Below are 13,342 nucleotides of genomic sequence, written 5' to 3'. Positions count from 1 at the left end.
AGTCAATACGAACTCAAAGAACCGAATTTCAGCGAATTCGGTCGAAAAGTGCGATCATACCCCCCAAAATACCGCAAAATTAGGGGTACCCTTATATGGGGGCTATCCGACCCATATGGACCCATATTTATAATTTTTAGTGGAGAGATTTGCTACCCAATAAGAACCCCATGTACCAAATTTCAGCGAATTCGGTTGAAAACCGCGCTCAAGAACTCTAAAATACCGAAAATTGGGGGGTACCCTTATATGGGGGCTATGCCTAAACGTGGACCGTTTATGTATGTAAATAAACCGACTAAGCTAAAACCAAAGCGTAGAAAATAAGTGGAATTTGTTGAAATAAAAAGAAATTATGTGATTTTGTTTTATTTTTTTTATAATACTGTTGCCATGTTTATTTAGATTTTATTTGTTGTTGTTGATTTTTTTAATATTATTTTGCAATTATACTTATAAATTAAAAACAATTAGGACTTAAATTCATGTATGTATGTTGTATTCTTCAATGAGATGATATCAATAATAAACAATACAAAAATTTAAGAATAATATTTAAACATAATAGTTAAGTTTAAATGGAAGTTAAAAACAAATAGGAAAAAATAAACAATTTAAGCATAACACTAACTAAAGAAGGAATTTATGTAATATAAGTATGTATATATATATATATATTTTTTTTTTAGCTGCTGTCAGACATCTTGGTTTCTTTCATTTCTTTTTGCTATACATAAAGACTAAACATTTTTTTTTTTTGTTCTTCTGTTAATTGTATATATATATTATTTTTATTATTATTTAATATTTTGTGTATATCTAAAGAGTAAATTTATTAGGATTTTATAAGCTAACTGATAAAAATTACAAGAAATATATTACAAGGAGGGCGGGGAGTAAGAGAAAGTTTTTAACTTATCTTGTTTTTTTTTTGTTTGTTTGTGAGAAGGATACAAAGGACATTTTTGTTTCTTTTTTTTGTAGGATGAGGATTAGGATATTTGTTTTATTATTTACTATTCATGCTAAATATTTGCAGTTCATGAATAAGTCATAAATATTTAAATGCTTTATTCTTGTTGAAATATTCATGTATTTCTGTTTTAATAATTATTTAATTTATTTTTATTTTTGTATATATATAAAAAATGATAAAAATTTACAGGTGTTTTGTTTTGTGTATTTCTCTTGTATATAAATGTATATGTTTATACGTATAGATGTTGTTGTGTTTTTTGTAGTTTTGTTTAGAGTTGTTTTCTTCTTCTTTTCAGTTTATATATATTTTTTGTTGCTGATGACTGTTTTCTGTTTCCTATAAAGACATTTATCTAATCTGAGGATAAATGTTTGCTTATATATTGTTTTATGTTAATTTATTTGTTCTTAATTTATTCTTCCTTTTTTCATATTTTATAATTACATTTATTGAAGCAACTACTTATTATTTATGTCTAATTTTTTGCATGTTTTTTTTATTTTATATATTTTTTTGTTTGTTTCCTGTTTCATTAACTTTATTATAAATTGTGTGTGTTTTTTAAAAACTACGCCAGTCTCAAAAAGCTCGAGTACCACAAATAAAAGAAACGTTCTGCTATTATAAACGTTTACATTTTTTTTTAATTTTTTGTTCCTATAATTTTAATATTTCAAATTTTTATAAATCGGTTTTAACACCATGTGAAATAAAATTGAATACAAAATAACTGAGTTTTTAGTTGAAAATATATGAAAAAAATAATATATACAACACATTTTATGTAAATATATAATAATTGTGTATAAATAAAAATGGATTTTGAAATCTTTAAAATATTTTAAACTGCTTGTCTGCCCACATCGTCCGCCATGAAATATGTAGGATTAAAAGAGACATCTGGTTTATTTTAATTTCATAATAAGAGTATTTTCGGAGTTTTTAGAGAACCTGGGGCCTTTCATAATTGTTATGGCACTTATGAAATCTAAATGTATTATGCCAGAAACCTTTTTTTTACAGTACTGATATTTTGAAAATTTTTGATATAATAAATTCCCTACCACGTGAGAAATAAGTCAATAAATTAATTGGGCGCCACTTTTTCAACATCTGCAATATAATTTCCATACAAGAAAATTTAATGAGCCACTAGAATAGGGAATACAAATCACATAACAAAATAAATTATTATTGCCATTGGGCGCCATTTTTCAAACAACTGTAATTCGAATTCAGTTTCACTTTAATATAGTGGCAGGCACCCTAATGGGTAATTTATTAATTGACCATAGCAAAATAAAAAAAAATTCTTTAAAGCTCTTCTAATATAAATGGGCACCATATAATCAACTCAGCATTACAAAATTTATGCAAAAAATTATTTTGAAATTTATTTGAATAATAAAAATATCAAGAAATAGAAATTTCTTTAAATCGCTTATGAAGCAATTTGTTTGAAAAAGAAGACTGTCTATATCAGTTGGGCGCCATTTAATCAACTACAATAATCTGAATTTCGTTTATAGCAGGAAATTAAAAGGAATTCCTATCAGAAAATCTAAATTGTTTGCCGCCCTTTTTCCAACTCAACAATCGAAAATTTCTGGAAAAGCTCTATAAGTTATCCAACAGATACGATACTTTTCATTTAAAATATATAGGAATTATTTGGGAAATGGCGCCCAATCCGACGATTATTTATTTTTTTAGAAATTATTTATTATTTATACAAAAGGAAAAATGACTCCGATAGCCCTTCAAAATTTAGAAACGTATTGGATTTAATATTGATATTTTGAAATTGAAAGATAAGCTGACAAGACAATTAAAGCACTGCAAAAAGTTTCCACAAATTTGTTCTTTGTTTCCATTATAGTATGAATTTCATGAATGGCGCCCAACGTGTACTATTTAAAAAACCATCATGTTTTAATTATTTTGAAAATTTATTATGGTACAAAATTTGCTCTTCGATTTTAAGTTTTAAAAACATAATTTTTTTTTTACTTTCCCTTATATATTGATAATAAAATAAACAATGGCGCCCAATATGTGACACAAAAAAGTATTAATCGTATCTTCGACTTATATTTTGTATATATTATCGAAATCCTGTCTTCATAGCTGCCGTTAAAAATGACGCCCAAAATTATTGAAAGGCTAGTAAATTGATCCAATATACCACCAAAAAAATCTATGGACAATGCATAGAGAAGGATTAGAATCATAGACTATATTGACAAATGGTGAACGCGTTATCTTCCGTATACCCTTAGGATATTGATTGAAAATCATTAACGGAGTATCATATTGATTTGCGGTCACATAATATTTATTCTGATGAACTAGATATCATATTTATTTGACCAAATTTTCTCAATCATTTTTTTTTTTTTTTTTTTTTTTTTTTTTTGTACAAGGAAGAGTGCTTCAATATTGTTTTTATAAATATCATGTAGTATCATGTTGACTTAGTTCAACATATGTACAAATGAATCAACCCCTAATATGAGTTCTTCAATAGAATTTAATATAGCTTTATAAGGGTGAAATGAGTATAAAAAGAAATGGCGCCCAACATTTTGTGATGTCAAATCGCTAGTCTATCACATTGGCATTATGAAACTTTGTTTGAGCAGAAATTTTGAAAAAAAAATTGTCAATATCTTATTTTATAAAATTGTGATTCTTTTCATCATCATCAGTTCTTTATTTATAGCAAAAAATTATATTTTACAAAAATCGTGTTTCATATATATATAAATTATTTCATATATTTTTTTATAAACTTAAAAACTCAAATTACTTTGGATTTACTTAATTTGTTAAAAGTAATACAAAATAAAATTAATAAATTTAGTTCCTTATATAGTATATTCATTTTCTTCCTTAAACATTATATCAAGTTTTATATATTGTTTTTATAAATTCTCATCTTATTTACTAAATTCTTTTATTTTTAGGGGGTAAATAAATATCTTAGTTGTATATTTTTATGTTATTATTTATATATAATTTTTGTTTTTTGTTTTTTCATTATAATTAATTATTTTATTCACTACTGTACACATACAAAAATTAAAGAGAGTTTTTTCTCATAATTTTTAGTTTTTTTTTTTTTTTTTTTGGAAATAAAAAATATTTATAAACAATTAATAGATAATTAATGAAAAAAAAGGATATTTGCCATATATGGGCTGCTAAGTGGCTGGTTTTTTATTTGAATTTTTTTCTTTCTAGAAATTATATTCTTACTTAATTTATATCTTTTTTGTCGTGGTTTTATTTCTCTTTGAAAACTTAACTAAAATGTTTTACTTGAGTGGTTTGTTTTTTTTTCTTCTTCCTTTATAATTATTTATATTTATAGTATATAACAGAAATGTTTGTGTGTTTGTGGTTCCTATGCAATTGGTTGTGTTTTTTTAATTATTATTTATTTTTTTATAATTATTTTAATTTATTGTTATATAAATTTAAAATTTAAGCTAACATTTATGATGTAGTGAACAATCGTCTTCAGTCGTTGTCCGCCTAACATCATCATTACTAATCTCTGGTTTTTCCTTGTCTGCCTCACTTAATAATAAATGTTCTTCTTCATCTTCATGTTGTTGTAGGTCATGCCTTAGTAGTTTTTCGGTTTGCCGATTATTTTTATCCATGGGATTTTCGCGAATACTTCTTCTTCTTCGTTTCCGACTATTGGGTACACCGGCTGCTCCACCTGTGGCACCTTTTCTCTTTACAAACTTGATGTTGTAAGGATCTTCAGCTAATTCCGGATATAATGTCACGTCGTGAATGTATTCTCCTTCGTAGTTATTGGCATAATTTTGTTTGAGAATCTCATCGATTTCTTGTTGATTCCATTCAATTTCACTGTTGAGGCCATTACGCAAAGCCTCCTTCTCACGATGCCATGCCTTGCGCACCGCCGTCAATTTGGCATGATGCATCAGACGTTGCTTCTCCTTCTCCACTGTTGTGCCGTAGCGTAAGTTAATTATGGCATGCAGACCATGGATCTTGACATCCAAGTAATTGGTACCACTACCATTTTCTCTTGTTATTTCATGGAATGTGGTATTCACCTGTCCCTGCAATCTCTTTAGCTGCTGGCGATCTTCACTGGCCCGCCACAGTTCTTCTTTCACAAAGAAGAAAGAATCCTGCTGGGCATTGTGTACAACAAAGGTGAAGGGTAGCAATTTCGAACGATTAAATACCGAAGTATAAACATCTCGGTAAATGGCATTTGCGGCAGGAACACTGGATACAATTGCCTGACCGTCAGGAGTACGTGATACCACAATACCCTTACCAAATGGTGGTTCTGTGTCTGAACCAATATTTCTTGGTCCCGGTGTCATTACATCGTATTTCAAGGCAGATCTTGGTGGTGCATTCAACTCCTCAAAGTTCGACATACGTCTGATGTTCAAATGAGCCAAGAATCCACTTTCCACAGCCATGGTGGGCACATTATACATTGGTTTCTTCAAATCCATGGCAATGGGGTTGTGAGGAGCCCGACCCCACAGCGAAGGTTGTTCCCATAATTTACGGCTCAGTTGTGGTACCAAATTCTCCACGTTGTAACCAATCGTTTTCATCCACGCGGTAAACGATGCAGGGTAGTTGCGATCATGACCCACATTAATGGGATCATTGCCGTTGAAACGATACAAATGCATCTTTGTTGGTGTTGGTATACGTTCGGCAACATTTTCCCAATTCGGTGTCATCCATTGACCAATCAGGGGATCATAAACTCTGCCATCGGCCATATGTACCAAGGTGGTAACTTGATCCAGTATACCACCACAAAAATCAATGGGCAAATATAGATAAGGATTTGAATCGTAGACTATGTGGCCGAAAGGCGAACGCATTATCTCCCTTATACCCTCACCATATTGATTGAAAATCATAATCGGTGTACCCGACTGGTCTGTGGCCACATAATATTTATGCCTATAGACTTGAGCATAAATCAAATGACCAATATCATCATAGGTCAAGGACATCAATTTGCCATCGCGTGGTGAATAGATTTGTGAAACTTCAAATGGTCGTTGCTGATTGTTGTAGAAGAATTGGGTTACGTTTCCAAAATTATCCTTGCGTGTTGTTAAACGTTTCATATGATCGTAGTAGTAGCGTACATCAAAACGTCCTCGCTTCGTGGCTCTAACCAACAGACCTTGGGTGTTATAATAGAAACGCTCCTCGCGGGCATTTTGGGCCACCAAACCACGTGAATCATACTTGTATTGTCCTTCGCCAAACTTCACAATACGATCTTGATTGTTGTATTCCATGGGTATGGTATTACCACGATAGGTCAGCGACAACAGATTACCATTATCATCATAACGGAAACCCCATGGTTCTTGGGCTTCAACCCCCACCAATTGTCCATCACAATCCCAGGTGTAATTTTTCACATTAGTATAGGTATTTACCGCCATGTTGCGTGTATAGGTCCTTGTTTGTGTAATACGGCCATGAACGCCAAATGAATATTCCATACGGAAAACTTCCAAGCGATGTATGGACAAGGCCACCTTTTGAACCATAAAACGACCATCCACGGTGCGCGTAAAACTGGCTGTTCCATCGTAGACTTGTGTTTGATTCAACAATGGATGCATCAATTTAAATTGTCCAATCATACTGGGTTGGCCGGTACGTTGATCATAGGCGAAATTTTGTGCTGGTAAATTCTGTCCACCAATACGGCCTTGTATGGAGATTACACGGAAATCGGTGTCATATTCATAAGTGAATTTGGCATTACTCAAACCCGTCTTGGCAACAAAATCAATTCTCTCCTCGGTGAGTAGACCTCCGGTGTATTCGAAGTCCCAACGATATTCCAATTCACGTTCGGTGTGTGATACCGTACTAGGCATGGCAGTGGCATCATTGTATATAAATTCACTCTTGCCTTCTCCGTGGACAATTTCGGTCAACTGACCAGCCGCATTATAGCGATAGAGGATCCTTGCACCATCTCCGGGGAATATGGTTTGCAATAATGCTCCCGAATGGCTGAAGTGTTGCAAATATGGTTTCGTGCTACCAGGAGCTGTGTAAGTACTTCTAATAAAACCAATTGAAGTTTGCATGCTAAATGAGTGTTTTGTGCCTGACGGTAATACCACATGTCGTAGACCTCCAGATTCATCGTATTGGAGAACAAATTTACGCTGCGATGCCAAACCAATTTCCGACAACAAATTCCAATCATTGTAGATAAATGAGATAATACCATCCTGCTGTGAGGTAATCTCCGAAAGCAAACCATGTCGATCATACGAGTATTTAATTTCAGCTGGACCCCATGCCCAACCATCAATGCGATTAAAGCGATCATAGGTCAAATTGACGGGATAACCATTTGTGGGATAATAGGATTTCGGTAAGCCAGACTGATCATAACCCACAATTAGAATGGGTGTACGATTCATATCATAAAATGTTTCACGATTTGTAAACTGATCAAATTCCACACCAATTACACGTGATTGATTCACCCATATTTCACGATTCAGGGTCTGTTGAGGATTGCGTACATCACCAACCAAATTGTAGACGGAATACATGTTGTTTGTCAGTCCTTCGCCCATGGTAACACTTTGATGAGACCACATTGCCAGCATTTCAGCTTCTACGGGCAGAGCGGCTTCCAATAGGGGATGACGAGCCACAGCCGAAGATTCGACCACCACACCATTTGAACTGTGTATAACCAAAGTGTTGTTGGGTTTAATTTCAGCATCAGCATTCTCTTGGCCCTTCTTCATGAACGTGGAACGAACACCGCCCAAGACCAGCAACTCATTGGTGTCACCTTTCTCGCGTGAGAACAACGATTCCACCGAGGCATGCACATACACAGTCAAACCTTTATTATCCGCCAATTGCGAAGTGATGCGAACAATTTCACCACTTGGTAAAATCATACCCGTAACACGTCCAAATTCATCATATTGATAGATGTACGTTTCGCCGCCCGACGAACGTGAATTCAGCAGTCCCGTATTACTATCATAATCCAGTTCTATCTCCTGCCTACCCTTTTCCGTTAGTTTTGTCATTATACCGATGCCATTGATTTGTATATCGGACTTGTGGTCCTGGGTATTTTCAATAGAGCTCACAACATTACTGTAGTCGCGCAAGAATTGAATTTTATTGCCCGATGCATCAGTAACGGTAGATAAACGGCCGAAGGAGGTATTCTTCGAATACAAGAAACTGTAACGGGTCTTGCCGGAGGTTAAATCCTTTGTCGCAACATGTTGACCATAACGATTGAAGACATATACTTCGCTGGATGGTGGATAGGGTATGTGGAATTCGCCGTTTTCATCGTGCGAGGGTAGATAGTGTTCCAGGGCCAGGACATGCAAGGAACCTGAAATGAAATGTGTTGAAGAAGAATGGAGAGGGAAGATTAGAAAATGGCTAAAAAAGTGAAAATTAAAACGCCTAAAAGTATGCGGCAGATATGTGTTTAATTTAATTTTAGTTATTTAATGATTTTCCTAAAAGTATGTTAAAACCAAATTATGAAATTTAAAAAACACATTTCATTTTGTAATATTGAAAGAAAATTAAAATTGTATCCTAAATGTATGCAATATATATATCGTATGTTATATACATTAAAACAAAATAAAATTCCTAAAAGTATGCAACATATTCAAATTAAAGTATTTTATGTTTATTTTGCTTTTTTCTAAGTTTTTATTTGATGTAGATCAAAGTGTAGGAATATAAATTTATGAGGAGGAAATTTTATAATTTTTTTTGATAGACAAAAGATAATTAAAATGATATAACCCTTTTCATAATATCTGCTTTTAGAATTCTCTTTTTCATTTCATAAACAATTTCAAATAGTTGTCGCTTTAAGGCTTCCCATTTGTCGACTATCACAAAAAAATCTAATTCCATTCATTTCCTTTGCAGTCTTTACCAAACAATTTTCCTACTCAGCAGATTTCCTTTTGAGATTTTATTTTTCCCCATCCCTCTACTTTTATTAAGGAACCCAAATACATTTTTTTATTTTGCAGAAAAATAACCAACCGAAAAAATAAAACACTGCTTTTAATAGTAGTTTGGTTTCCTAATCGTTGCTTGCTGCAGTGGTATCTGCAGCAGCAGGATTTTCCTTAAGAACTACTAACACACAAACTTAAGGACGCTTTTCCAACCAAGTCGCCTCTATTCGTTTATGCATTACAGTCTTTTATTTTAAGTAGGCTTAAAGTTTAAATCTTCCCTCCAAAGATTTTGTCTATGACGAGCTGCCCATCACCGGCCGGCTGGGCTTGCAAGAAAGCCATAAAGATATAAGGGGTGATGACAATCCCTACACTTCCTGAACAGATTACGTGGTTAGTTGGTCGCTAAAAACTGCAATGGCCGGTTTGCTTTATGCCAGCATTTCAGCCTTAGGTTCCTTTAAGTAGCTACTTATCTTTTCGTTTTTTTTTTTGCGAATACAATATTCAAAAAGCAAAAGATTTCTGCTAAACTGCTTAAACAATAGTCGTGGATGGAAAGGAGGCAACTATTCCCTTCCATCCTTCTTGGTAGAGAATATTTGTGGTTGACTCATTAAAGAGTCGTATTTAGGATTTTAAGACGTAAACTGGTGGTTGCTATTTGCAAGTAGTTGCAGAAAAAAACTATAAAACTCGGAAAAAGTTTTTGTTTTTGTTTTCTTTTTTTGTGCATAGCCAGGATTTGTAATAAGTTTATGTTAGCCTTACAGCTATTGCAGAACGGGATTAACTAAAGTGCTAATGGCGTAAAAGTATACTTATGTTAAAGGATTATTTTGATGCTAAAATATTATTATTATGTTTAATATGGAGTTTCCCTAAAAGTATGCTTTCAGAAAAATAAATTTGTATATATTTTTAGATATTTGTATATATATTTTAGACATTATTTATTATAATAAATATAATAAAAATTGTATTTATTATATTTATTATTTTTTTCTTTAGAATATTAAATATTTAAGTATAAATTTATAGTATCGCCTAAAAGTATACACTATGAAATAAAAAAGGTTTAACATCCGCCTATATATATAATTTATTAAAAATATAATAATTAATAGAATGATGCCTCTTGGCGAATAGTCATGTTTATACCCTTCACCACACTGTGGTACAGGGTATTATGTCTTTGTGCATATTTTTGTAACAGGCAAAAGAAAACGAGATAGACACATGGTTCCTTTTGATAATATGCATAGAATCACTTTTTAAGTCGATTTATGCATGTCCGTCTGTCCGTCCGTCCATGTATTTTTTTTTAACAAAGTACAGGTTGCATTTGTGATCCTATTTGAATAAAATTTGGCACAGTTCACTTATTTGGCCCAAGGACGAACCCTATTGAAATTGGGAAATCGGTTCAGATTTAGATATATCTCCCATATATATATATAAAGTCCCAAATATATCTTTCGATTTGCACGAAATTTGGCACAGCGTACTGAAATAAGCCTAGAACGATGTGTGTTAAATTTCGTGAACATCGGTTCAGATTTAGATATAGCTCCCATAGTGCACCGAAGTCCCAATATATCCTCGATTTGCACGAAATTCGGCATAGCGTACTAAATTAAGCCTAGAAAGATATGTGTAAAATTTCGTAAAAATCGGTTCTGATTTAGATATAGGTCCCATATATATTTTCGTCCGATTTTAGGTAAATAGTGCACCAAATCACTATATATCTTTCGATTTGCACGAAATTTGGCACAGCGTACTGAAATAAGCCTAGAACGATGTGTGTTAAATTTCGTGAAAATCGGTTCAGATTTAAATATAGCTCCAAATATATTTTCGTCCGATTTAATGTAAATGGTGCACCAAAGTCTGTAAATATCTTTCGATATGCACGAAATTTTGACACAGCGTACTGAATTAACTCTAGAAAGATGTGTGTATAATTTCGTGAAAATCGGTTCAGATTTAGATATAGCTCCCAAATATATTTTCGTCCGATTTTAGGTAAATAGTGCACCAAAGTCCCGATATATCATTCGATTTGCACGAAATTTGGCACGGCGTACTGAATTAAGCCTATAACGATGTGTGTTAAATTTTGTGAAAATCGGTTCAGATTTAGATATAGCTTCCATATATATTTTCGTCCGATTTTAGGTAAACGGTGCACCAAAGTCCCTATATATCTTTGGATTTGCAGAAATTTGGCATAGAGTACTGAATTAGGTCCTGAATGATTTGTGCCAAGTTTCAAGAAAATCGGGTCAGATTTAGATATAGCTCTCAATAATAGTTTCGTCCGATCAGAATGGCATGTGTTGGAATTGATGTTAGTCGGTTTACTTCGCATAATTTAAAAAATCTCATATTTAAGTTCGTTCAATTTCATGCCAATGTTCCTTAGAAAAGGCGACGTCTGTTAGGATACATATGTAGAATATCCCCAATGTGGTGAAGGGTATAAAATAGTCGGCCCAGTCCGACTTCACTACTTTCCTTACTGGTTTACTAATTGCTATGTTTTAATAATTAAAAAGGTATTTGTTTATTTTCTTTTAATTATACCTAATATTAGCTAATATTCCCCCAAATTTGTGTTTTATTTAAATTCTAAACTTTTTGTTAAATTAATAAAATTCATAATTAAATTTTTAATTTTTATAATTTCTCAACAATAATCCCTTAGATATTATATCGAACCCATAAACATTTAGCTAATCCCCAAAAAATCTCCACGCGGAGAAAAACATGAAAACTTGTCTTCATTATAACACCCAACAATATTTATCTAGATTAAATATAATTTACAAACCACATTATACTCTAGATATCACGTCTACTAGGTTTCATGACATTATCTTACACCCCTCTCTCTCTCTCTCCCTCTCCTTCTTTCTAGACCATCTCAAAATATACACAATTTATAAGCAATAGCTGTTTCCTATTCGGCTTTGAATAACAATGAAACAAACAAAACCCCCGTTATCATTAAAACGATTTCTACGTCTTCGTGTCATCGCCATCATCGTCAACATCCTGGGCACATTCTCAACATCTTTAGCTGCTACAACTGATCATCGTCTTCATCATCATCATCAATTTTAACGAATTAATGATGTGTAGCATGAGCATGGCGTTTCTTTAGGGGTAATAATCGCTTTTCACTTCATTTAGTTTCGATAGCTTTAGCTGTTCTCCTAATCCCCACCCATCGACATGTCGCAACGACCACCATCAACATTCGAACGCTTTCAGCATATTTGACTCTCTGTATATTTATTCCGGCCAAATCCTTAACATAACAAAAACAATAACTAGCAGTAGATTTTCTCCCTTTGCTTTCGCATATATGTGTGTAATAAAATAACACCAACAGGAACAACAACAACAAAAAGAAAATTGTATAATACAGTTTTAGTTAGTGGTCATAATGCGATTGTTATTGTTGTACGGAGGAAAACGATGATGAGGTCGCCACGTCAAAGGACAACTATAAGCATTATTATAGAGTTTAAAGTATGGAAACCCACTCACATAATAGTAGAAGATTGTGTTGATAATGTTAAGGTCACTTAACGGGATATTTAATGTAATTAAACTCAACTATTATGTATGATAAAATAAGGATGAGGATAATTGAAAATTTTGCAAAATGGAAAAAGAAAATTGTGAAACTTAGATGGAAAAAATAGGTGGTCGTTTTGAAGTGGAACAAAAAGACTTAATTAAAAAATTTAATGATAAAAAGGAAGAACAAAGGAATATGGCTTTTACATTAAGCGAAATTTTTGGTTTTTGGTTTAAAGTTTTCTGGACCTAAGCAAAGTCCTTAAATATTATGCGCAAGTTTTCTTTATTTTTAAAAATCGTTTCCTAAAATTTTTCAAAAAAAAAAAAATATTTTATTTTTTTAATTAATAGCCTGCACCCTAAAAGTATTCTCTAACTTCTCAAGAATGATGAAATGAATATGTTTTTACATTAAGCGAAATTTATTTTGTTTTTTTTATTAATTTCTCTTTCGAGATGAGCTACATGATCGGAGTTGCATCGGAGTTGAAAAGGAAAACCAGAGAGATACTACATTCCCACCACTATGCGACGCGTTTCGCCGTCGGTTAAGCGGCTCATCAGGCATATTGGGCAAAGCGACTTAAAAATGTCTTTACTTAGGTTAGGTTAGGTTAGGTTGAAAAGAGGGGTGGATGATACCACCACATGTCCAACATGAGAAGGACATACACTTAAGCCATATGAGGCCTGTTGTGCTCTCTAGATGTGCGGAGAAAGTACAAATCAAGAATTAGTGAAAGTT

General features: G+C 32.8%; 1 protein-coding gene across 1 annotated transcript in view; it reads right to left on the bottom strand.

The window, feature by feature from the left end:
- Positions 1-4,470: 4,470 nt before the first annotated feature.
- The window catches only part of LOC133322354 (teneurin-a), a 179,282-nt gene continuing 170,410 nt past the window's right edge, over positions 4,471-13,342 (bottom strand). The window contains exon 15 of the mRNA XM_061531353.1: positions 4,471-8,408. Within this exon, the coding sequence (XP_061387337.1) occupies positions 4,471-8,408 (3,938 nt within the window). The remainder of the gene's footprint in view (positions 8,409-13,342) is intronic.

The sequence above is a fragment of the Musca vetustissima genome, unplaced genomic scaffold (genome assembly GCF_032173495.1).
Source record: "Musca vetustissima isolate MV318-11 ecotype Yass unplaced genomic scaffold, APGP_CSIRO_Mvet_v1 utg35063, whole genome shotgun sequence".
Taxonomy (NCBI): Eukaryota; Metazoa; Arthropoda; class Insecta; order Diptera; family Muscidae; genus Musca; species Musca vetustissima.
This window is presented reverse-complemented; position numbering and strand designations above follow the sequence as displayed.